We start from the raw sequence: 27273 nt of genomic DNA on the forward strand, positions 1-27273 counted from the left end.
CAGGGTTGAAAAATGATGGTTGGAGAGAATGATGCCCATCCTGCAGGCTTAGAAAGGCAGAGAAGAGACGCCGTCAGGCACTGAAGGAGAGAGCAATTAGATTTATCTGCTCATTAACAGAAGGGATAATTGACTACAAGAGTCTGCAGCAATACACTAGGAGACAGAGAGAGAAGGAGAAAATGAGCCAGGGAGAGAAATGAGAGCAGGTGGAAGGAGAAAAGACAGGAGGCAGGCAGGGAGGGATTGGGAAAAAAGGGGAACAAGGCAGGGGAAATAAACAAGAGAAAAGTGAAAAATGAATAGAACGGGGGAAAGGAGAAAGAAGGATGGAAGAGGGGAAAATCAGCCCACAGAGAACACAGAAAGAAAAGGATTAGTGAAGGGAGCTGGAGTAAGAGGGAAGGCAGGAGGAGTAAATGAGGATAAATGTACAGAATAGTGTTTGTGCCAGTGTGTGCATCTGTGTGTGTGTGTGTGCATCTGTGTGTGTGTGTGTGTGTGTGTGCGTGTGTGTGTGTGCGTGTGTGAATGTGTGTGCACACATTTCTTATGTTACTGTTTTAGGTCAATGCAAGTTCTCACAAGTCTTCATTTGCCTGCACATCTTTGTGTGTGTGCTCTTATGATTGTGTGTCACAAAACTGGTTTTACAGAAAATCACAACACAATAAAAACTCAGAATAGAAATGCAGGCCACACACACACACACACACACACACAACACACACACACACACACACACACACACACACACACACACACACACACACACACACACACACACACACACACACACACACCACAATAAGCAAGACTCACCTTTAGATATGTAGAATGCAGGCACACACACACACACACACACACACACACACACACACACACACACACACACACACACACACACACACACACACACACACACACACACACACACAACACACACACAGACATTGCATATCCGAGCCACATCATTGTCCACCTGCTGATTCGTATCCATTTTCAACAACAGTTGCAATCAAATCCTGTAACTCTGCTCAGAAATGGCACAGTAGCCCGCAGATTTCCATGTGTGTCATTAGTGCTTTGTGTTTGCCAATCAGTCACTCACAGAGGCATGCATTAGTCACGGAAGTTGGAATGGCAGCTATGATAATGGATAACACTTTCACTACTCGATCCTGAACCTTCTCAAAACCATTTCCCTTTCACATTAAAATGGTCACATGTAGACATGTCTCAGCTTTTATTTGTGTTTGACGAACTGGCCATACTTTATTTGGGTAGTTCGATTATGTAACCTTGGCCTCTGAAAAATCTGTTCAGATAGTACTATTTTCTTTTCTGAATGTTGTTTTGAAGATGTTGCTGCATTGATTCCAATCTCTAACCAAAGAGGTGTGGCTCGGGTCTGCATGGGATGTTGTCTATACAAAGTACAGGCCTTTGACAAGAAATTGCATCCTGTCTCACAGGTGTTCTTTGCTTTAGGCTATGGAAAACACCTGTTTCAAAACAAATGTGTCATGTCATGTAAAATCCCGTAAGTACATAAAAGTCAAAATATCCCATGCTGAGATGCCAACATGGGTCTGTCAGCTTGCCCAGTCTGTCCATCACTTTGGTCCAAACTGAAATATGGCTATTAAATGTCACTTATTCAAATAATAATTTTCTAAGCAGGATAATGTAAGCAATAAAATTTAACATTTTAAATTTGTTTAATACTGCGTTTTATGACCACATACCAGCAAATATACTCTTTCCCACCATCTCAGCTGTACTTTTTAAGAACTAATTCTGAAAGTTTGCATGCTAACATTGTAAATGAATTTGTTAAACATAATTCCTGCTTAGCATAAACATGTTAAGATTGACATGCAAGAACTGCATTAGGAAGTAAAGTTCAAAGCCACTAGTCTAGAGCATTATTTGTTTCATAGTAGAGGCATAATTCCCTTCCTTTACCAAGTGCTTTAAGTTGGCTTAACAAACCAACAAGCAGAAAATTATGAAACAGATCAGAATTAAAAACAGATTTATTCAAATGTGACATTTTGTACATATTTGCAATTATAAATTATTTCAATAAACATTTCTTTGAAGGCAGGGTTGAATCTTTCATCCATCTATCCATTCACGTATTTATCCATCTGTGTGTGCCTCTACGCTGAACACATCATCCGAAATCTACTTTACCACACAGCCACCCCATGTTTTAGTTAAAGCTCTGTGGGATTTAGGACTTAAGAGACAAAAGCTTTGAACATTTGACTCGGTGAAGTAGCAGCCTGACTCTGAGCCAGGCACGCAAGTGTTTCTGGGATGGTTAGACACGAGTCAACATGTGACGTACCATTAATGCAACATCATGCCTTTGATCCTACAGAGGTGGACTCAGTCCACACATGTAGGAGGTCAAGAAAGAGAAAGAACGGGTAAGGTTAAAAAAAATGAGAAGAAAGCCACTCTTCGCCACCTCCTTCATCAGATGTTATTTTTTTTTCTGCTGATGATTCAATGAATCCCCAGTAAAGCAGCCATTGCCTCAGTTGCATCATGGATACAGCAAAGACGAGAAATGAAAAATAACATGCGAGAAGGTAGAGCAGGCAAAGAAAACTCCTGACTCTTCACCTCTCCTCAACTTGTACAATTCAGTTTAACCCCCACCAAATCACTGCCCCTGTCCGTATTGTTTCACCCACCTCATCTCCTGCTCTTCTCAGCAGTAAAATTGTTCAATTGCTCCCCAGTCGGCTGTTCATATGTTCATTCTCAATTAGAAAATGCATTGGTGCATCCTTCCACAGCAGAAAAGACCTGTTATGATAGCAGTGTTATGTAAATTGGATTAGTTCCACTAATGCAATTATACTTATTGGTAATCAAGTGTTATATATGGCATTTCATTATAGGCGTATTTTAGCATTTAATGAAATAAACATATTCTTATTTACATAAAATGTATTCCTACTGTAATATATGTAGATTTCACCCACATTTGCACATATACAATTCAAAAGCCTGAAACATCAAATAGCTCCTATGATTTGTCTTTTACTGGCAATGAGCTTTTGTACTAGTATGAGTGCCGGTGTTAAGTAAATCACTTAAATCGTAAAATCTGAAAGAAATACAACTTACAGTTTCATACAAATGCAGCCTTTAAAAAAAGAAAACATTCACAAAATCTCAGTCTCGTACTTTTCTCTGCCTTTCTACATTTCCCCACTTCTTCCAGCAGTGCTGCAGTTTTAAGAGTTTTACAATAAGTGCGATTCTGAAAGTGAAGCAAGGTTGAGCTTCCAACAGCTGGTCTGCTCTCAGTTTTTGCGATTGCAAAACTGCCTGACAATGCTTGACTCTCCATCCAAACACAGTTGCACATCACACATGTGCATGTACCAACACATACATGCACACACTGGTACACCTCCATGCTTGACAGGAAAAGGAAATGGCTTTCCTCCATTTGGAGAGCCACAAACAAGAGGTGCTGCCGGCCCATTTCAGATAGCAGTCCTCTTAAAGAGCCCCTCTGTCTATGAATATGGAGATGAGGATTTGGGAAAGAGGGAGATGAGGAAAGAGGGGGAAAATTGAGGAAGAGAGAGATCAGAGAGTAAAAAAAAGAGGTGGCAAGGGGGAGGTTCTGTGTCTCTGAGGTGCTTTTCTTGCCTGCCCTGTGGCCCTTGGCTGGATTTACGCACTGGATTTAGAAGAGTGTATCTGTGTGTGTTTGTGCACGTATGTGTGTGTGTGTGTGTGTGTGTGTGTGTGTGTGTGTGTGTGTGTGTGTGTGTGTGTGTGTGTGTGTGTGTGTGTGTGTGTGTTGGGGCGCAACTGAGAGGGTCTATGTAGACCCAGAGCCAGAGGCGACAGGTCAGAGAATAATCACACACAAGCATGCTTACAGTTATAGAACACACACACAGACATACACATGAATGCATGCATGCACACATACACAAACACTCGTAATCAGCTTCCTCCTCTCCATCCATCCCACAATCCCCCTATCTTCTCCACTCTGTTAAACACATGTGCAATCACACACTCAAATACAGAGAGCTTACACCTATGCATCAGCTGAGTGCACTGTGCCCCTTCTCTGCCTAGCTCCTTCTCATCCTTCTGTTCATCTTTCCTTCATTCACTGCCAAGCCAGTATCCATTGCACCTTAGATAAGCTTATATGGTTTCCCATCCCGCCTGCATTCATTTATATGCAGCTCTCCAGCAAAACAAACAGCCGCCCGTGTACAGCAGATACTATCTCAGTATCACCATCCAGCAGCCACTACACACCACATGAATTATGGATTGTTGTACGCGTGAGGAGGAGGTCAGACAGGAATGACAAAGGCCAGTCCCTCAGGTCCTGTTAGACGATTGATGACCGCAAATGTAACAGTTCATTTCTGACATTGTCATTGTTAGCACTGTAAAACTAGTAAAAAACACTTTCCGTGCCACTGTGTGCATATTAGAGAAAACAGCAGGGCACTGAGCTATGATTTGTCCAAAATGAAACTACAACTCAATTATGTCACTGTTGTCATCATGGGTCCACACCGCTGTCATCATCATACCTATAACCAATCATTACTGCAACTACAATCAGGCTTTTAGTGGATTTCGTTTCCTTTAGACGGTGACTTTAACTCTAATTTGTTGATTACTATAATTATTTGTTGTACCATGTGAGTTTAGCGTGTGTGCTTTCAGTAGTGTCTTATAGATACAGTGTAATTATTACATAAAAAGATGAATCTGCTGTCAAAAGACACTCGCTCATACAATGCTTGCTGGTATTAAAGAACAGATTGAAGTTCACAAGCTCATTTGAACAATGACAGCGCTGTCAGTCGCTGCAGTTCTTCCTGTTCATACTGGATAGAAACAGGTTTGTTCAATAGTATGATTCCCATGTCAGTAAGTGGAGAAGATGCAAAATCTAGTTCAAATCTGATCGTGAAATTTTGTTTCATTTCATTCTCTGTATCTCTCATACCCTGCCAGCTTCTTTATAAAGACTTCAAATTACCCAGAAACTCCATCTTTGTGTTGCTGCCCCTGCACTGCAGCTCTGCAAGCAAACACTACATGGAAATGGCTGAAAAAGACAAAGAAAAACTCTGTACTGAAAGGACTGCCTCTTGATTAGTCACTTGGTTTGTCCGACTCTCCTGTGGCAGTTGAAGACAAATATTAGTTTCATCTGAGGCTCTGCACCCATTTCAGCCCAGAAACAGAACTGTGGATTTTGACCCCTTCTCCTGCATTGTAATCTCATTAGGAATGGATCCATTCAGTCCCAGAATGCAGACGAGTAATGATAATAACAACCAATAAATCTTCCAGTGCACACACGGGCACTTTGTAATACGATAGTCTGGAGAAAAATATGACCCTATCCTTTAAGCACAAGATATTTTCAACATCAACGTCAAATATTAAATTAGGGCTGAAATAATTCCTCAAATAGTTGCAGGTTCCAGCTTTTCCTATGTGAGAATTTGTTGCATTTATAGGTGAAATGATAGGTAAGCTGTGGAAGGAAAACACAATTTCTTTCCTCAGTTTTGAGCAGGTTGAACAAATGCGTAGATGCTGAGTTTCACACTACCTTACAGTTTGTAATTAACCCAGAGAGCATGCTGATTTCTCCTGGAACAACTGAAAAATGCTTGAAATGCAGCTTGCAATAACTAGATATGCAAACAGCACGGGGCCACCAACTCTCTTGACATGCAGTTCAGGTGATTTGGAAACTTTGAATGCATTAATGTAAGTGTATGAGTTATACTGTATATATTAACCCTGTGCTGTACCTCTCATCTCTCACCTAATGCATGCTGGGAATGGCTCCAGCCCTCCCATGACCCTGCGCAGGATAAGCGGGCATAGAAGTTGGATGTAAGGATAATTAGCGAAACTGACAGCACTGGCAGTCATGACACTGTAGTCGCATTTATCATCATCTCCATTACTGTAATCACAATCCCAACCATCATAATCATAATCATCATTACACCTGTATCTTCATCACCATCATCATTCACCCATGGGGATGCTATCTTACATTATCACCTTCACCATCATCATCATATCTTTGCTAGCTGACGTCATTGCCACAGCAGCCGGCCGCTTCATCATACTCTGTAGTTTCACAGACCTTGTCAGGTCTCATTTCTTAACAGCGGCACCATATAATGAGAGCCATAACCATTATTGTCCAAAGGTCTCCCGTTCCAATCCTTTACTTTACCAAATGACTTTCTCTTGCCCTGGCTCTCTCGCCATCTCTATTTCCCATTCCCCAGCTCTAATTACACACTGTTTGTTTGGCCTCCTGGCTGCACCCTAATGCAGAGGAGAGGCGTCATTAAAGTGATTTACAGATGTAATCCCCCCCCCCTCCCCCATCTCACCCCTCCGCCATCCCACTCCCCACCCCACGCCGTAGCCCTCTCTCTCCTGAACTTCCCACCCCATAGCACCCCTCAAATATAGCTCAGCCTAATATTACCGGTGGATTGAAATCACTTTCGATTAATCCCTTTTGCGCTCTGCCTCTGTCTTTTCATGCTTTCTCTCTTACTGCCCTTTCCACCTCTGCAACTCTCTGTAGCGTCACCCCTCTCATAACTCCCAACTTTTTAGGTTAAAGCTGTTTTCACGCACTGACAATCTGCCTCCTTCAGTCTTTCTTTCTTTCCTTCCTCCTCACCCCCTTCCCTCTCTCTTGTCCTCACTTTCAGACACAGACAAACATTACTCCACTCTGTAATTACAGTATGCTATGGTAAAAACTGTAATCATTTCGGGGGTATGGCTCAAATGTTATCTTCTTCCATTTGCTGGGCGTCACACTTGAAGAAAGGAAGTGAGCCAAACGGTTTACTTCCTCCTCTTAATCTGAAATCAGAGGCCTGACAGCTTTCACTTTTTGAACTTTTTTTTCTTGCCTTGTTTTGCATCCTGGAACAAGCACAAGAAAACACACACCAAACCCACCTTTTAAAATTAAGCATAGAACGTACACAACAAGCAAGCTTAACAAACAGCAGGATTAAAATCAGATTCAATTAATCCCTTATTCCCATTGCCACCCACTCAGCAGTGCTCCTTTTCTTGCACTTTCCGCATCACTAACTTGCTCATTTCATTCCTCAACCTCTATCTTCTTGGGTTAAAATGGGTTTGTGTGTGTGTGTGGTGTGTGTGTGTGGGCAGGTAAATAATGTTATCTCTCTTACCTGATTTTCCCACACCCCCACTCTCTGCTTTTAATTAACACTCTTTATTTCGCAGCTCTCCATGCTAATCTCTCTATCGGAGGCCTATAGCACTAGAGGCTGAGCTTTTACTCCCACCGCGGGCTCTTTGTGCTCTTTCAAAACAGAAACGGCAACAAACACAAGTCTGCCCATGCACACACACAGACATTAACCCACACACACACACACTTACGCTCGCACATTAATACACTCAAATTAAAAAGCCAAAGTAAAGATGCACAGGCGAAATAATCTCTCATCTGATTTATAGCAAGAAACATACACTTTTTCCTCCCTTTGTGTTGTGTACTTGAGGTGCTGTGCAATGCCGGGATATTAACAGTTTACGGTGATGCATTTCAACTTCACATAAAATGGGTACTTTTCACACAGCTAAGGTAAATCTTTGTAGAGCGAGAACTGCACTGATCAGTGAATGTATCAACCAAAAGAAGTGATAATTGTGTGAATGCATTCCACTCTGTGTCTGTAGTTTCCACACACATACTTGTGATTGTGTTTATGCCATCTTATTCACATATTTGGTTGAATTTACATTCTTTTACACTCCAAAAAGACATCTGAAATAGCTTGTTTTTTCCCCAACAAACTCTAAAACTGTAAGACACTTGAATAAAATCCACATCAAACAAAAAGCAAGTTCTTGCGAAACTGGAACCGTTTCTCCATTGTTCCTCAAAGAACTACTTCTAGCCAAGTGGCTTTCCTCGGGAAGGTCAGTATAGTGGTTTGTACTGTACAGCCTGTGGAGCCGCATGTATAATGTCTTCTGTAGCTGTGGAGGAGCTTTGTCAAGTCAAAGAAAATGACCCCCAGTGACGCCATAGTGATGTCATCAAGGTTATCTCAGCGAACAGAGAGTTTCTGTTGCAAACTGGGAGCAAAAGACATTTTATCTTGGCTTTTGCTGCTTTGATGTTTTTTTAAAAATCACTCTCTTCTTCCAACTACGTGGGATTGAAACATAAAATCATGGTAGTAGCCCTACAAAGGCTTCAGTATTTACCAAAATTGATTCCTTTTTTCATCCATTTTGTACAAGTAATTGTTTCAGCGTTCCCCTTCACACATACTTTACGCCATGCTCGCAGAGACCTTCATGAGTGCACTGAGCCAAGTGTGAAATGCAATGTGGCGAAGGGAAAGATAACATCAAAGAAGGAATTTGGGCTTTGGGCGACATTTTATTTGGAGCCTTAATCTTTCCAGCACATCATACTGTCAGTCTTAGCAGATTCGCAACACGGCTCCATGTAGCATTATTAGACGGATGCATTAGCATCTTTCTGATGATTTCATTTTTTGGTGAGCAGACAAGTCAACATACAGTATGTTCTCCAATACGATGATGCAATGTAAGGATAACATGCGAAAGATCATATAACGAGATGCACATGTTGCCTGGTTAGACTGTTAAGGCATCAGTGTGTAATGCGTGTGTAACTGCAAAGTGACTGCTGTAGAGCTGTCAGAAGATGTTGCCAATGCCAGATTGAGGACAAAACAAGTCTGGTTTGTGTCCAAATAAGGTCAAACAGGGATTTGCTGACATCCATTATTATGTAATTGTGTGAACAGGCATTACATGTGCCCTTACGTGCATTTTCACACTGACTTGAGATAAACAAGACAGAGCAATTCATATGCAGGAGTTAATAAATATAGAAAAAGCATTTGCACATGTATATATCTGCTTTTGAGTAATTAGACTTTTGGGTTTGAATCATCTGGCCTCTGACTTTTTAACACCATGTTTGCCTCCACCTGTAAACACCCAGAGGGTAGTTTTAGTGGTGCTGACAGGACTTTACACTGCTTAGAAAAGACTATGTTCATATGGACAGACAAAGCTTCCATTCAGGTAAGGAAGCTCAGTGAAATGCTCCCAGGTGTAGTTGACAAATTCTGATATTAAGCCGAAGATTAAACTATTCTTCAAGGCAGACCTTTGCACTTAATATGAAATGCTTCTGTTGTTGGTGTATTATGAGGGCAATATTTCAGAGCTGTAAATGTAACTCACTGTGTGGAGTGTTATACATTATATAAGTTTAATTTTTAGCTAAATTAAAGCATCTTTGTCTCACAGAGTAGTACAACGTTCCCCAACCAATCTGTCTTTCATCATTTCACTGTGCATGTGCGGTGGAGAACAAGGGTTTTATTGTTTCAGTGAATATACTGGTTTTCAATCAAAGAAAAAAAGAGCTTTTCTAAGAATTTAATAAGTATCTGCCTTAACAGTTTTTGGTTGTTTTTTTTTAACTAATCAATACAAATGTGAAGTGGGTCAGAGAAAAATCACAAAATATTTCTTCTTTAGTAAAAACACGAACTTTGTACTTTTAATTTTCTGTCATGTTTTTTGCTCCATAAAAACATTTATTACATATTGTGCAGTATTCAACTAAGTCCAGTTAGGAATAGCTGTGCAAGCAATTTCTGCTCAGAGGTGGTAGAAAAAGTGCAATTAATCAAAAAGAAAATCATCAAAAGTATTGCAAAAGAAAAAAATAATTTGCATCCATATGCTTCTCACTAGAGTGTTGTTGATTACGGAACTGAAATGCAACTTGACTGAGACTGATATATTATTTTTTATTATTGAGTAATGAGAAGTTTGGATGAGGAGCCTCTAAACTTGCAAAGGGTCCCTTAACACATCTTTGGCATTTCTGTACTTTATTCCTCATCAACCTATTCATTAAAACCAAAATATCTGCAGTACGTTTTGTTCTGTTCACAGAATAAGTGTCTGGAGTAATGCACATCAAGATGCACAGCACAACATTTCTGAGAATGTTTACACCTACAAGACGACATGTTTTTCTGTGTGTAGGTGTACGATTGTGAAGTATGGACAAGCATTGCCAATCAGAGCAGAGGAGGTAAAATGGAAGGTAAAGTTAGGAAAGATAATGTGGGCTGAACACCACGTAAATGATGCTCCGTGTCTGCTTTGTTCCACTCGTCTCTGTCATCCACCTTCGAGATGTCTTTATTAAAGTGGATCGTTGCTGTATTCGCACAGGGGAGACATCATTTAATTGAACGATTGTCACACATGGATTCAGACAGTTGTGAATGGAAATATGATGGAGCCAAGGTGTCTCTGAAACCCGTGCTGCCTTTATACCCGTCAGCGAATTGCTCTATATTTTACACTGCAAACGGTGTACAGCCGTTAAGCACAGCCGAATTCCTTGAACTCTGCTCAACTCTAATAGCGTGAAAAACAATGTTCTATCACAGGGTGCTCCGACACAATGACGTGGGCTCAGCAGCAGCGCATAGAAAATCAGCACTACCTTTGAGTTAAGCCATCGGGTGTATAATGCCGTCACATGCTCCCTCTGCCTCTTGTTGCACTTTTCTGCACACTCTACGGAAGAAAAAAAAATGGTCCACTTTTTCCAATCAGGCCTTTATTGTCCTATAATGAATACATTTCCCATAAAAGTAGCCACTGTGGGAAAACGGGAAAGAGGGAGGAAGAGAGATAATGAAAGACCCAGAGCACAGAGAGGTAAATGAGGATAAACGTGGAATAAAACAACAAACCCGAGCAACAGTGAGCGTGGCGGATTTAAGGGTGAGCCGGCTGGAGGGTCTCGGCCAAGTTCTTTGCTCTTTCCGGCACCTTCATATTTCACCCTCATTGTTTCCACTTCAGTATAAAAGAAGTTTTGTCAGCCTTTCGTTTGTACTTGCAGTTGCAAATCAGCATTCAGTTTGCTGGTTGCTGTGTGCGCCTGTTTTCTGGCCCATTAAATAACCCTCATTAAAGGGCAGCAGCAACTAATAATGTCTGAGCTGCACCAAGCTTGTCCCTGCGCCCTGTCCCCTTCTGTCCTTGTTTAATTTCCCTTTAAGGCTGCTTATTGATTCTAGCCCTTCCATTCTGTAACTCTTTTTATTAATAACACAAAGCAATAACAAGAGTGTCACAACCTCGAGTTCCACACAAGCAATTAATAAGATTAATCTAAAGCTGGCAGTTGTGTGTTTGTGAGGCTCCATACAGTACGGGTCTCTACCTAACCGTATGCTTGACCTCAATATACCCGTGCCGTTATTTTCCCTCCCCTCTTCTCTCGGCTTCATGCCCAACTCTCTGCCAACTCCAGCTTCTGAGAGAAGGTGCAGAGTGAGACACAGAAAGTGAGGTGAAGAGGTTTGGGCCAAGGATGAAAGAATGGGATGCAATACTGAGGCTGAGCAAAAGAGACTATGATGGAAGGAAAGGGAGGCCAAGAGGAACGAGAGGAAAAAGGCACAGAGGGGGAGAAGAGCTGGGCGGGCGAATTGGAGGAGGAACTGCCAAAAGGCAAGCCTTGGTGGTAAATTCAGAGGCGGACAAGGTGGAGAGAGCTGAGACAGAGGAGGAGGCAGGGAAAAATACGGATGTGCTGAGGGGAACAGAAATGAATAAAAGATGGAGGTAGACAGATAGGATCGAAAGGTAGCTCAGGTGAGTGAGAGAGCTGCTGGAACTATTAGATTCTCAGTAGGTTGTCACTCCCTCTCCGCTGTGGTCTAGCTTCGTGCGATGTTAATGTAACTACTAAATGGTCACAGTACGAGGTGCATAAGTTAAAATGAGCAATTTGTGTAAGGGACATGTATGTACAGTAAATATGTACCGAACTCCATCTGTTGACTTGAATCTCCGTGTGTGCGTAGGAATGCGGGGCGTGAAGAAAACTTTTCAGGACTGTGCATACGTGTATGTGTGGGAGGGTGTATGGCAGAACATCAGCAACTACAAGTATGTGAGAGTCTATTAGATTCACTGACAGCCACAGATTGTGCCTTCTCTGGATCATACAGACACGTTTTAAGTACTTAGCTGGAATGCACTGCAGGCAAATCACCGTCCCGCAGGATTTAAATATTCAGAGAGGTTATCAGCATTCTTTGACACTTGGGTAAAAAGCACCACCTGTGCCAAACAGACAGACAGGGTGGCTGTTACAGCTGAGATGCAGTTGAATTTTGTCATCTGTCTCGCTCTTCTTTTTTTTTTTTATTTTACATTTTGGCTAGCCTGCCAGGTGTAACCCACTAACTGTCAGGGAACATGCCCAAGGCTGCCAAATATCATAAATATGAGCACATTTATGTCCCAGCTTAGTCATATCTGTAACCAGGGACTGGCATTGGAAGGATAATTCCAACTTGGGGCTTATTTTTAAAGCGCTGGCCATGACTTTTGAGTAATGTTGCACTCATCAAAGTAAGAAAACAAAATGGTCAGGGCCTTCGGTGTAAACAAGCCAGCAGTTTAGCCAATCTAAGCCTCTACTTCGAAGTAGAAACCAAAGTAAGGGCACTTGAAATATTAGTAATAGTCTCTCAGTAAAACACAGTGTACCTGTACAACTGCAGTGAGTACAGCAGGTCATCGTCAATGCATGAAGCCAGTCTGTAAACAATAATAATTTAACTCGGTCCTATAATCCAGTTACAGTGGGATACCTGAAAAGTTAGTCTCCTGCTGATATGGTCATCTTACAAATATAATTTTTTCTCAACTGAGACTTTTCAGCAAGGTTGATGTGTTCCTGGATTCCAACAAAAAACTGGGCAGGCACAGTGTCATCACAAGCAACAGAAATAATGTTAGAAATCCCACAAGATCCACTTGTAATAGACCTGAATTATCCTTAATTCAGTTTATCAGAAAATGCCTCATCCATATAGATGGATGTGTAAGCTTAAAATTAAAACTTGTCTTTGACCTTCATGCAGAAAAACAACGACAGCAGGACAGCGAATTCATAGCAGTCGTTTTCAGGACTTCACTTGTTAACAGCTGATTGAAATAAGCAGTTAATTCGTGCACGATATATTCAACCTCTACTGCCTTGGCAATGGCGGTAACAACAGTTATTTCAGGCAAGGTGTTTGCTAAATCAGCCTCACACAAAATCCCACACACACAAAGAGAGAAAGGACAACAGATGCATTCCTCGCAAATGATGGATTATTTTGTGTGATTATGCTGTTGGTCCTCTCGTGTAGGTGGGTGACCAAATCATGTAGCTAGGCTGCAGTGCCAGTGATGATCAGAAATGTGCGTTTGTGTGTCTCTGTGTGTGTGTGTGTGTGTGTGTGTGTGTATTTGTGTGTTTATATATAAACCAAACATAACTTTCTGTGTGGGTATGGTGAGGACTGGAATGAAGGCGAGCTGTTATCTCCTACTGCCTCCCTCCCTCCCTCCATGCATCCCACCTCTCTGTCCTCTCAGCGGCAAGTCCATGTAAGTCGGTTACAGCCACATAATTTTCGGGAGGATCGGATGGCAGCATTTTGTACCCCCATCACCCCTCCTCTCTCTCTCTCTCTCTCTCCCTGCCTCGATCCATCCACCACCTCTGGCCATTGCCAGCACTTTACAACTGGATGAGCAAAGTGGCAGCGGCTACCTACCTGGCTCTGTGATTGACTGCAGTGCTGCTGAGCGAGCCTCACTGTATCTGTGCCGTGTTTATTGCTTCTTTCACCTTCACCGTAATTGAGTCCCTTCCCCATGCGAAAGATGCACCGTCAGACAGGCGGATGTGTGTGTGTGTAGTAGGAATCCGTCAGGGGTGCGTGTATGTGTGGGAGCTGGAAGTTGACTGACAGGCTACATAACTCAATTCAGCAATTCTGAGAAAACCTGATGGCTGTTCTTCTGTTCTCTCTCTCTATGTGTGTGTATGGAAATAAGTGTGTATATGTGCATATAAATGTGTATGTGGGCTCCTGTATAATGCTGTGAAATTTTATAGATGAGAACCTGGTATATATTTTTAAAAGAAGGTGTGTGTGTGTGTATTCAATTTGAAAAAAAAGTATCAAAACTGTATAGAAAATATATTTCTAAGTGCACATGCTTGCTTATGCACACTTTATCATGTGTCAAGCTGAGCCAGTCGGGGTGTGTTTGGCATGACAAAACCACCAGGACAACGCAGCATGTGTATGTGCCTGCATGTGTGCACAGAATACTACTTAGCCTCCTTCAAACACATGCATACACAACTGTAAAATGACCAATATGTCAAGAGCGGGCCAAGCAGCAGAGTTGCATTCTGATATATAATAGTGATATTAGGTCCTGCAGACGTTAAAGAACTGAGGTTGAAAAAAGTAGAGAAGAAAAGAGAAGAACGATAGAGTTTACATGGGTGTTTGTGTGTGATGGCCTGTTTAAAAGATGGGTAGGAAGTAGATGATAATTAACTATAAAGGAGCCAAACTCAGTTTTACTGCAAATAATGGGAACACAAAGTTATGCACAAGCTTCAGGAGAAATAAAAGATGTTATGGGGCTGGAGGAGAGGGAGCAGGATTTGTTGCAAACAGTCATGGGGGAAAGAGGAGGTGGGTGGGAGATGAATGGAGATGGTTTGGGGGACTGCACGGTCTCTGAAGGGCACGTACGTTGAAAATAAGCCTCCACCTCCAGAATATTGCAGCACAGCATATAAGTAAAATGCACAGTTCAGCAAGCCCACAGCAAAAGAGATGGTGAGAGAAGGTAAATCTGGAGGTGCAGTAAAAAAAAAAAAAAAAAAAGGGAAAAAGGCAATTGACTATAAAAAGAAAACATAAAGTTAAGGGAAAGGAAGTGGAAGTGGAACTTATTCTGAGAAATGGGAACAGAGGCAGCAGAGGAGGCGGGGAGAAAACAAAAATAATATTGGAAATGAATTGATGTGGCGTGTGTAAATGGAAAGAGAGTGAAAAAGTAAAGAGTCAGACAGAGGGGATAAAAAACATTTTGTCTATGCAAATGAGAATGGGAAAGCAAAAACACAGGCATTCAAGCTGGCCACCTGGGCCCTGTCAATCCTCTTTCTCTCCTTTTTCCCTTCTCTCCCTTCCTCTCAGTGTTATGTCTCCACACCTGGCCCTGTCATCCCTATAGCCTGCAGCTACTGTATAGGAGGTAGATAGGAAGAGGAGGGAGAAATGGTGTGCAAACAGCAGGGAGGCAGGAGAGACTGTTAGCCAAAATATCCATCAGCAAGCGGTCTTGGCAACGAAACGCCCCCTCCTTTCACCAAAATCTGTCTTTCCAAATATCACTGAGTGTCCCTCTCATTGCAAACTCTCAGTCACAGTTGGAACAGATGCATGCAGACGCATTCACTTGGAGCACGGAGGAGGGTGTGCGTGGACATGGGTATTGGCATTTAAGTACACCAACAAGGTTAGATGTAGAAAGACAGGCACACAGGGAGGGGCAGGAGGGATAAAAAGGCTTTTGAGTGATCGTGGTGAGCACAAACAAAAAGACACTAAGTCACTGCTGAGGCCCTTGAACCAGCTTCACACTGTGAGAGAATTGGGAATGATGGATCAGAGAGAAGGAAGGGGCAGAAAAAAAGAGGGGGGGGGGGTGAATGAAAAAAGGCAGGCAGGAAAAAAAACAGGGAAGAAGTACAGCAATCAAGTGTGAAAAGCAGGTTTGTTTCTGAACAAAAGGCCGACAAAGAGTGCTGCGAGGATAAAGAAATGAAAAGACAGTGTATGTGTATTTTTGAATATGCGGGTTTATTTGGAACACAATCACCAGGTGTGTCACTCTATTTGACTCGAATATCCTGGGGCAGAGAGGGAACATAGCATTGAAAAAGCAGAGAGCATCAGGACACACAGCAGTGTAGTGAAGAACTCTGAAAAAACTCCAAAAGGTCACGACTGTCTCCTGAGTGCAGTGCAATGTTTGTGTTGGTATATATGCAAATTTGGGAACAATTCTGTGCGTGCGTGCCTCAGCCACCTTGCAAAACTGCCTGCGTTGCTGCAGATTTGAGTACAGTTCTGTAACCCAGCCAGTGATTTATACATCAGTCATCATTTGGGATCAACCTGCTTTTTAATTACCAGTGGTTTATGTTTGTTTTTAATTTTCCCCATAAGCTCATAAATCGCTTTCCTCACCACAACTGAAATCCATCTCCACGGTAAATAAGCTTCAGTTCTAATTGCATATACAAGTAGTTCTGATATAAAACTAAATTTGACCTTCTAACTTCTTCTACTGATGTCTTTGTTTTGATTGAATGCAATGATAATGCCAATATGTATTATAATGACTATTAACTGCTGTTCAATTTGAGATTGTAGGTTTGCTTTGTGTTTACAGGCCGGTAAGGTTTTCTGAATAGCTTTAGTTATGTTGATGTGTAACTCGACTGACTAGCATAATAGCTGCAAAGTTAGCAGAATTGGATGGCTGAAATGCGTTGTAATTTCCACACTAAAAATATCAGCGTTTTCTTTTCCTTGATGAATTGCATTCATATGTACTTTAATTGAAGCTAATGATGAATTAACAGTGAGAAAGTCAGCATAACTGAGTCTGATCTTTGTACCACAATACACTCTGGACGCCACGTAAACATAAAGTGTCCTCAAGAAGAAAGAAGTAAGCTGTTTTGAAATGGCATGACAATTTGCTTCAATTGAAATAGTTTTCTTTTACACTAATGGAATTTTAAGAAACCAACACATTGATTCAAAGTAATGTTTATCCAAGACTGTTGCACAAAATTTCCTATAATGCTTTGCTTCACATATGGCAACATTATCTAACCAACAGCGACACATTACTGAGATACAGTCTAGTGCTCCTCGGTTCTCTGAGTGCATCCAGTCCTAACGTTTGAATTTATCTTTGTCTTCTGGTTGTTTTTGCAGATGCATTTATACCTGCTTTTTTCAGACTGGTGACCCTCCATCTTTTTGAAGTGAGGCAGCCAGCATGTATCAAAGAGCTTTTGATTCATAGTGACTTGACATAATGGCAGATTCAAGCAATTTGAGTTTACAATAATGTTATACCAAGATTCGCAGATTGATGCCAGCAGCAGCATCTGCAATGATTTTAAAGACAAAATAGAAGAAATACACTGTGTATACATATTTTGCATCCTAACGTGAAACACATACTGACTATATGCTGTCAATTTCAATGACAGGAAAAAACCTAACTGTTAAAAAAAATCATGAATCATATGGTACAGATCTTGGTTCATTTTAGATCAGATGTACAGCGAGCTGGACAGACTGTAAGAGCAGACAGAGCAACTCTGATAAATGGAGGAGAGATAGTATCCATCAAGGCCTTTGGGAAAAGAAAAAGATAATCAAGAATGAAAGCACATTCCCCTACAGCTTACTTTTATTAGTTTCTCTTGCAATAAAGTATGTTACTGGGTATGCAGTCAAGAGGCGACAATGTCGTGCTGTGTGTACTGTGCCGGACCTATATTGCAGGCAGAAAAACCACTTGCTGTCCATGGCTACGGAGTCCACAAAAGCTAAAAATGTCTTTGGTACCATACACAGAACCCCACCGGCTCCCGCAAGCTGCTTCACAGCTCAGTTCACCAGTATGGCCCAGCGGGTGGCAGTTGCTATGAACCACCGTTTCTCTGCAACTGTGCCCAGTGCCCAAGGCCTGTGTCAAAATCACTCAGTATCACAGACTCTAGGCTGGTTCCACTTTTCTACTGCAATGGCCAGAAAGGAGAGACATGGTCCTTCTGTGGTCAATGATAACATTATTCGCCCAACAGATGGACACAGGGATCGGAACATGTCTGTGGATTTGAGCGAGGCACAGTTTCCATTTGCTCGTGATGCTTTACAGGTGGTGAGGGGAAACGGGGTGTACCTGTTAATGGCCATAATGTGAATCAGCAGTCAGGCACTTAAATGACCTTACAGGTGCTCAGAGTCAGGAGACTGACTCTGGGAGAGAGTCAGTCAGAGCTTTTCTCAAGGTCATTGGTGCTTGGCCACTTTTTAAGTGGCCTTGCCAACTGTAACAATCTCTGCAGAAACAATCGCAGCACCAATCCAATTTGGCTCAGCTTCTTTTCTTTTCTGTTTACTTCAGTGCAGACGGCTGCATAGCCTCACTTTTGTTTTGCCCTGCTGAAAGCAGAGCATGAATTGATGACCTTATGAATCTCAAAAGAGCCCAGCAAATCATTGCGGTAAATCTCACACCAGCACATTAAGCATGACCGCAGGCTTTTTCCCCTCCATTTTTTTCTTTTTCTTTCTTCTCTCTTTGTCCAGCTCTCTCTCACTCTTTACTTCCTACAAGCACTTGGGGGTCTTTGAGAGCAGCCAAGTTTTCGAGGATTGTTTTCATGTGCTGCTAATTAATTACCTCTAATTAATGGTTGTTTATGGTTTACTAATGAAGTGGATCAAAGCTTACTACTCCTGATGTTGAGGCACTTGTCGTAGGCCGGAGAAAGTGATGAACGGAAGAACAGACAGAGACAAGCAGGGGAGGGAGTGTAGAGGAGCGTTGAAGAGGTATAGTGGAAGCTGCTGTAGATTTTTTTTTCAGTAGTTGTGTCAACAATCCCTTGGCTTATGTCCAGAATGGAGCTGGGCAATCTGGGTTTGATCTATTGGCAGCTGCTGTTATCACTTGTCTTTTGTTGAATGATAGCATTCGGTTTTTAAAGTGTGCACAGTAACATTTGCAAAGATAATCTATGATAATCTTTTGCTTACCAAATACATTCTTTTTAAGCCAACATGCTCTGTTTTCACCCATTTTCAAATGCTTTCAGAATGATTAAACATTCATGTCTATGATGAAGGTTTGATTGCGTTTGAATAAGTCGCAAAACTGTCACCACTGATGTTTCTGTAACCACTGCATCTGACACTACCGCTTTATCCATGCCAGACATGGCCATGGCTCGAATGAATTTGCCACTCGTGGGAGAGACATTTTGAGAGTTTTCTAAGATAGAAAACTCATCTGAGACCTCTTCAGCATTGTTGTGTCCGCCTTCTGAAAATCTCCATCTGATTTCCCAGAAGATAGTGCACTGCTTTGACTGGCAATTTTCAGCATCCGACAATCTCATCAAAGCAAACCTATTAATGGTGATGATATGAAGAAGGATTCTAAATGGCAGACAGATGAATAGCCCTGTGCGTGTGTGGGTGTTTAATTCTCCAAGCTGAAGCACTTTGTAGCTCCGCTGAAAGTGGGAGTACTGGCCATGAGCTGCTGGGAAACAATTTCAAAACTTGTTTGCCTGCGTTTGTGTGCATGTGGGTGTGAGAGTGTATGTGCACACTGTGACCTCATCGATCATGACACCTTGTCTCTCAGGTGTGGTCACCTACACAGTGCTCGACCTCTCTCTGTCTTTATCTCTGTATTTTACCATCCATCTCTCTGTCTCTCCTCCTCCTCACCCCTGTTTCTCTTCTCACACCAGCACCCTGTACTCTCCTGCTTAGGCGAACCTTCTTAATCTCACCCTTTCCTTCCTTCCTCCCTTTTTTAACTTCACAAATCAGTCATTGTGCACCACAGGGGTTGCTTTCTCTCCCCCTCTCTCTTGTCTTTTTTTTTTTACACCCTTCTATTTTCAAGCTGAAATCCTGCAATCATTCACTCGTTTGCTGGACTTCTCTCTGCCTGACTTTCTCCTCTGCTCCGCTCCTCCCTGCTCCACTGGTCTGTGACGCATGCCCCCGGCACTTTCCCTCCCCTCCTTGCTCTCTTCCTTCATTCTTTTATACACTGTGCAGCCAGCCATCTCTCCCTGTCCCCCTGTGTCTCTTTCACTCCTCCTCTGTGACCCCATCAGTTCCTTGGTGCCCCCGCTAAGCCCGGTCACTCTTCATCAACCAGCCTCGACTGGACAAACAGACCTCCCAAGGGTAAAGGGAAATGGGGTCTTGTTGGCAACCTTGTGCCCAGCCTGACAGTTTCACCTAAGTTTAAGTCCATTTCTGATCCTCCTTACCCTTGGACGAGCACCTCATTACCCGCCATCCTTTCCTCCGCTGGTCTCTTCATCAAGCCTTGTAGATGGGATGTGCATTAGCCTCTGCACCAGCAGAGTACACAGTTTTCAGCTCTTCAATTTTAGGCACTTGCCCTTTTCGGCTCAATCAACCTCTCCCGTCCAATCACGGCTGGTGAGGGCTTCATTGCAGTGCCTGAGTGGGGATAATCACCTTGGTTACTGGGCATTACCGGAGGACGCTGTCTGGCCATGTTAGCGGTGTGCCCTGCAGGAGCTGCACAGACAGGTGTCACAGCGGCAAGGGAGGCTGTTAAACAAGCCCAGGGCCAAGCAGGAGGTAAAAACGTTTACTTAAAGTCATGGAAACTGCTTCACCAATAGTGAGGAATGCTCACCCCATGGCATGTTTTAATGTTTTTTTTCAAAGTCAGGATCCCCTTTTTTTCTCTCTTTGTCTCTGTTACCCGACTGCAATTCAGCACTGACTGGCTTCGACATCAGTACACCTTGTACCCCAGTAGAAAGAATACATAGCAACTGCCTTTGTGCGTGGTGCCAAGAAGCCATGCAGAGGCAATCACTGTTTACTGATTTCACAAACCCATGGCAAAGACAAATATACAGTGAGAGGGGTCAGCAGCTGGAGAAAAGCTGCTGGCTCAGGGGACATCGGGTCACAGAACGGAAAGTTGCACCGAAGGGGGGCGTTTCGCTTTTGCACAGAGCCAATCATATCAGATGGAGTTAAGAGAACGGGATTGATTGGCAGGCTTCGGATGCCAGCAAATGAAGGAGACGTCCTTGGTGTCCTACTCAGCATTAAAAAACTTCAGCAGCAAAGTTGGTGAAACGCCAGTTGTTCTCAGAGAGCGACACGTAAGGACGACATAGATCACCATTATGATAATCACAAGCGGCACTGTCTGGGGAATAGTAATGGGAAGGAGATGAGGTGGCAGCCATAAAGAGTGTTTCTACATTAGCGCTGGCCTGATTAGATTGACAGAAAGTTTCACTAATGGACAATTAAACAAATGGTCAAATGAGATATAAGGATTCAATTACCAATTGGTGTCTTTGTGTGCCCCTTTCAATCATAGTGCCTCATGTATTTTGTTTGCATGAACCTCTCTGTGAGGACAAAACACAGACTGAAACACAGCATTAATAGGATGTGAAAGGGATGGCTGATGACTCAGTCATATGATGCGTCCTTGCGAAAGTAACAACATGACTGACAACATCTTATTTCCTTTTATTTGTACTTAAGTCAATGTCAAAAATAAAATCCTGTCCGGACCTGGTCTATAATGCTGGAGGGGGTTATTGAGATGCAATCACTGTGTGAAACAACAGCACTTCAAAACAAGGAGATATGGACTGTACTGAAGACTAGAGGGCAGATTATGACATAATTACTGCAAAAGACATCACCTATGCTAAACGGTGAGCTTAGAAACTTCTGCTTCTGACTAATGGACCCATAAAAGCCTAAGGGAGAATAAAACCAGCCCACACTAAGCTCCACAACTCTTGCAGTTGTGACTTTCCCAAGGAGCAACACAGCTCAATTTGTTTATGGAGCTTCTGCCAGGGTAGTTGCTCAGTTGAGATAGTGGGCCATCCTGTCAGGACCCTTTAACTGCATCAGTTGCTCAATCAGGCCCCCGCACAACAGCAGCCGGCAGTACTTTTTTTCCCTTTTTTTTTTTTTGAAAAAGGCTCATTTCAGCTTCTTGTCTGTTGATGGGCATGCCAGCACTGCCAAGTTGAGGTTGTCCAATTATTTAGACCTATTTAGACCTACAAAAGACAGGGAATTAGAGGAAACGAAAGAACATAACAATGAAATCTGATTGGGCCTTTGTGTGGAAAGGAATTCTCTGAAATTATTCACAAACGTGCATTACGTGATCTGCAAATGAAAAATAAGCTTTACAAATGTGTTTAGCAATTTTTGCAGAATTCTGGGTACAAATACATGCTTCAATCCACACACAAAATAATGATCTATTTGAACGTATGTAAAATAGTTTTACAAATACATATATAACAATGTGAATAGATACACATTTTTAACTTTAACTATTCAACTCTTTTTGCCTTGGACAAGCTCCCTGTGCATACAAAAGTCTAAAAATATGTGTCATGTTCTTTTTCATTTACATACAGATTGCTAAATGTGTGCATGAATCGAGTGATGAGCACAGATCAAGAGCCATAACGTTAATGTAAGTTATTCAAGAATGATAAGATGAACAGTGCACCAAACTATCAGATGCAGAAAGTATCACTGTTACCTTGTTTGGCTTACAATGGGTTACCAATATACTCATTTTAGAGGAAATCCCAACATGAAGTTTTGTTTGTCTGCCCATTTTCTGCTTTTTGACTGGACAGACTATTTTCCCAACATGTCCACCGCTTTGCGGCAGCTCATTAAAGCTATATATTTCCATTTACAGCTTACTCTGTAGCACTTAATATGTGTTCTAACTTATGATTGACAAGCTGTTCTGTCTATTAAAATCACCAGGTATCCAAAATTTTCGCCAGTCCTTTTTTGCACCCTGCATGCATTATTTCGGTCTGAGGGTCTCTTTCCATGCGTGGACTGGACCGTGCATGTGTGATTACTCAGACTCATACACACACCATTTCACACGTTTGTAAATCTAATTTTTCATTTGTACATCATGTGATACACATGCCTGACCGTGTTGAGACTAATTTCTCTCCGCTGGCAGTTCAGACACCACGGAGGGGATGTCTTGCTCTTTTTAATTAAATCGTCGACAAGTTTATTTTATTTTAGGAGTAAATTACCCTCCAAAGTTCGGATCAAAGAACAAACCTTGGCTTACGGTGAAGACGTTTTCCGTGCAACAAAGAACAAAGACACATAAATAGCAAGCCCAGCACAACGTTGAAGAAAGCAAAAGGCAATCATGATGCAAACTGTGCCTGACAAGCATCAAAAACTACGAATAAGCTCAAACTCTCACATGTAAGCAGGGTCATTGATGTACAGAAGAAGCTTCCATGTGTCTTGTCTTGTCTATAGGCAAGGTGTGCATCTCTGCACCTATGTGTGCTCATACATGTCCATATTTTTAGTTTCGCTCTGTACAGCATTTCCCTTGATGTTTGTGTTTACACGCCAAGCCTCCCTTCTGTGACTCACAGCGACATTGATTTATGCATGGCTTCTGTGTATGCGTGTTTGTGTGTGTGCGCATGCTTGCACACATATACCAGCTATAATTGGTATTCAAATCTCCTCCTACAAGTACGTCCAACTGCTGCCGTTTTTCAACCACCAGAGCCTCAGCCAAGGTCCAAACAGGATGATGGGGAACAAGCTCAAACGGATGGCTCTCATTGCACACATTCAAATAAACAAATGGAGGTGATTTAATGCACACGGCGATAACGCAGGTGGTAATGGAGGCAAGGGAGAGAAATGGGGATGAGGTGTAAGAACGGGAGTGATGGAGGGCAGCGATTAAGGGTGGGCTTGCAGCAGAGGTGGAGTTAACGGCATTTGTTACTGTACGTGCCGTGTTAAGTTTGGCCCACAGCTGCTGTGGCTCAGGGCCCTCCACAAAGCCATGCACCCTGCGCACAAACACACGGCACTGACTCTGTGTGTATGCGCGTGTGTTTGTGTGCATGTGTCCCTTAGGCCTGCCCGTCAGACATACTGTGAAGTCTTTCTGCCTTTTTTCTTCCTCTCTTTGGCTCTTTTCTGCCTCTCTTGCCCTCTCCGTCACTCCATCCCTCTCTCTCTCCCTCATTCTACAAAGGAGGGCCAAGACTTCCAGCCTCGCTATCTTCACAGCACCCTCTCCATCTATCTCTCCGCTCATCTGTCTATCTACCCAATCAATCTGTCCGAATCTATCCCGGAATAATAACAACCACCAAAGCCCTCCCTCCTTGTTCCTCTCCTTAAGAATGATGGAAGAAAAATGACCAAAACACGGGTGATTTCTTTAAAAAGAAGAAATTTAGTGCACACATAGTTTATGTCAAAATGTTCTACCGTGTTCACAAACATCCTTACATTTCCTCCCCTCACGCACCGCCTGCGTCTGACACCCCCAAATCCCCCAGCCTGTCTCTCTTGGCCCCTGTCAGAGGCTAGATTAATGACAGTGATCAGTGAGCAGCCCCCAGCAGAGGTTGCCCGCAGCTTGGGCAAAACTCAGCACTGTAAGCAGCACACAGGCGCATTTAGACAAACTGACATGATGCACATTCGCAGCGTAGACGTATATTCATAAATGTGCACCCAGAAACGCACACAAACCTCTCACACAAGACTCCTGTTAGACTAACATACAAACAACTGCAGCTTATGCATACAAATCAAGCAACCACTGTTCCTGAACCAGACACACAAGCAGACACACACAAACACGGCCCAGTGAAGAAATCAATAGGCAGGCCATGGTAAGGCTGGTAGGAGTGTGGCCAGGAGAATGTCTATGGGGTGGTACAGGTGCAGCCTACGTGCAACAGACATCATCCCAACGGCACAACACACAAGTCTGACTGTGACAGTGCCCCAACCTGGCATTTAACCCTTTCACTGCCTCAGGACAACGTAAACAAAGCCCCACAGACGCACAAACCAGGAGAAGCAACATCTGCATGGACTTCATCATCCCAGCTCGGTCAGAATCACCGATGCTCTGGGTGAAATTCAATAAGGCTTCTTGTGAGTTTATATTCCTATTCACATCCAAGCAGACAGCCCAGAATATCAGACCGAAGTTGCTCAAAGTCATGATCAAATCCCTATTTTGCAGCAGCTGCACTTGTTAGAGGCTACATGAAGGAAGCAGTGCAGGACTATAAGCTGAGGTGTGCCAGCAGGGGAGAGGAAAAGCAACAAAGGCACAAGCAGGTGCCATTACGCTGCTTTGTAATAGATTGTTAGATGTTATTGTAGCTGATAAGGTGAGGTCTCAAAGGTCTTTTCAGTGCCTCGCTCTGCTGCAGAATAGAAAAGCAGGAAGAAACACCACCACTGCTGACTCTGGTGTGTGTGTGTGTGTGTGTGTGTGTGTGTGTGTGTGTGTGTGTGTGTGTGTGTGTGTGTGTGTGTGTGTGTGTGTGTGGCACGCGTCTGGTCCATTGCGGGCATTTGTTGTGAGCTCTCATGTGGCTATCAGATATGTTCTGTCAAAGCCGTGTGCATGCATGACTGTACACGCACGGGCTCCCGTCCTGTCACACACAGAGGCAGTGATACAATGATATCATACATCCCAATCCACGGCCACTCTGTGTGAATGCTGTGACGCACGAGGGTCAACGGAGCGTGGGATCTTTCAGAGAATATTTCTACGTTTGGGCAAAAAAAAAAAGTGGCAACAAGCTTGCGCCTTTCACTTTTGTTTTCATCTTGGGGCATGTTAGGGGATTTTTCCAGCTTAGCAATTTGCGCAAAGTGGTCAACACAGTGACTCATACCCAAGTAAGTACTAGCGCAAAGAGCTTTCATTCCAATTACCCCGTGGTGGGATGTTAACAATGATTGAAACCTGCCATATGTTCACGTGTTTTTATCCCGGCGTGCACTCCTCGTTCCTCCTTCTTCTCTGGCTGATAAGTCACAATAGACAAGGTGCATTCAGGAGCATTATCCAGCCGGTTCTCAGCGGATGGCAAACTTGCACGGGAAAAAGCACCATCGCATCACACTCTTCCCATTCACATCACACTCCCTCACTCTCCCCCGTTCGAGCCTTACCAGTGTTCACCAGGCAGGCGACTGTGATGATGGTGAGAGGGACGCAGTAGTTCCACACGGTCACGAAAGCCATCGCTGATATTCCCCCTCTGATCTCTTCCTGAGTATTCCTCTTCCACGGAGAAATCAGAGTGACATGAACCCGCAGGTTCACTCTCCGATTGCGCCTTCAGCGTCTCTGTTTGTCTGAGTGTGTGTATGTGTGTCAGAGAGCGTGTGTGTGTGCGAAAGCGCGCACGCGTGCTCCTGTGCGTGGACGACTGTGAGTGTTTTATCAAGCGCTCGGAGGGTAACAGCAGCTCTTTACACAGTAATGCTGCCTCTCACACACACCCACTTTCTCTCTCCTGCTGAATGCCTGAATGTATGACGGCTTGGCCGGTTTTTCTCGGTTACTTTACATTGTAAATGTATTTCAAAGCTTGCCAACAGGGCGGGTCCGTGCGTCTTTCTGACCAATCGCAGAGAGCAGGAGCAGGTGGAGGGGTGTGCGGAGGAGAAAGAGGGGTTGGGCTTTTTAAAAAGAAATGAGCTATACAAGGAGAAGCCCCTGACTACAAGAGGAAGAACTGGGGAGGGAAGAAGGGAAGCATCTTCCAGTTAATTGAAATCAATTCGCTCTAAATGTGATTGATAACCAACATTAATTTCCCGACGCAAATAAGCAATTTATTTCAAATTCCGCCCCAAGGACTGCAAAGGATGTGGATCCCAATGATTCAAATAACGAAAATGAAACTGATTTTTATTGTTAAAATTAAAAGACAACAATACTGAGATTATTAATTTCAGTCTGAAATCAATCAACCACCAAGATTATGCAGATTAAGAATCCAGTGCGTGCCGGTCCGTGGGACGTGTCTCCCCAGGACTCACATTCTGTCCAGCTGGAGGTACTTACTCTGCGGTACTGTTGTTGTTTTTTGTAATTACTTTTTGCCTATTTGGTGATGAAAACTAGAGGAAACTCACTGCCAAATAAGTTTATGCAACAGCCTCTGGGTGTTTGGAGATTAAATTCAGTTGCAGGAGCTGCTTTGTCTCCAAATGTGCATAGAACTCATCAAGGAGTGAGGGGAGCAGACCTGGGTGTATTCCGTTAAATCGCCTTTCCCAATGACGTTAATGGCCCGGAACAAAAACTTGTGCCACGGACGAGTCAGTGTTTCTGCTCATCTGTAGTCAGGGGCTATTAGATCCTGCTAAAGGGGCTCTTTAACTTTACCCTCATGCTGTGGCCACAGTTTGCCCATAATTGTGTTTTCCAGTCAGAGAGCGCTGCTCCATTATGAAAATTGTTTCTCTTTCCACATCTCTTTTTCCCTCCCTAATCTAGTGTTTTACTATGGACTTATAGCCTACAAGGCTTGAAGGCATCTTTTGGAAACTGTATCTTTGGCGCCCCCCT

At 43.0% G+C, this 27273-nt stretch overlaps 1 protein-coding gene across 1 annotated transcript in view; it reads right to left on the bottom strand.

Moving 5' to 3' along the window:
* Positions 1-26262, bottom strand: part of cadm4 (cell adhesion molecule 4) — a 146638-nt gene extending 120376 nt beyond the window's left edge. Inside the window, exon 1 of the mRNA XM_051956658.1 lies at positions 25866-26262. Coding sequence (XP_051812618.1) covers positions 25866-25938 — 73 coding nt within the window. The 5' untranslated portion in view covers positions 25939-26262. The remainder of the gene's footprint in view (positions 1-25865) is intronic.
* Between the last annotated feature and the right edge of the window lie 1011 nt (positions 26263-27273).

The sequence above is a fragment of the Acanthochromis polyacanthus genome, chromosome 12 (genome assembly GCF_021347895.1).
Source record: "Acanthochromis polyacanthus isolate Apoly-LR-REF ecotype Palm Island chromosome 12, KAUST_Apoly_ChrSc, whole genome shotgun sequence".
NCBI classification, from domain to species: Eukaryota; Metazoa; Chordata; class Actinopteri; family Pomacentridae; genus Acanthochromis; species Acanthochromis polyacanthus.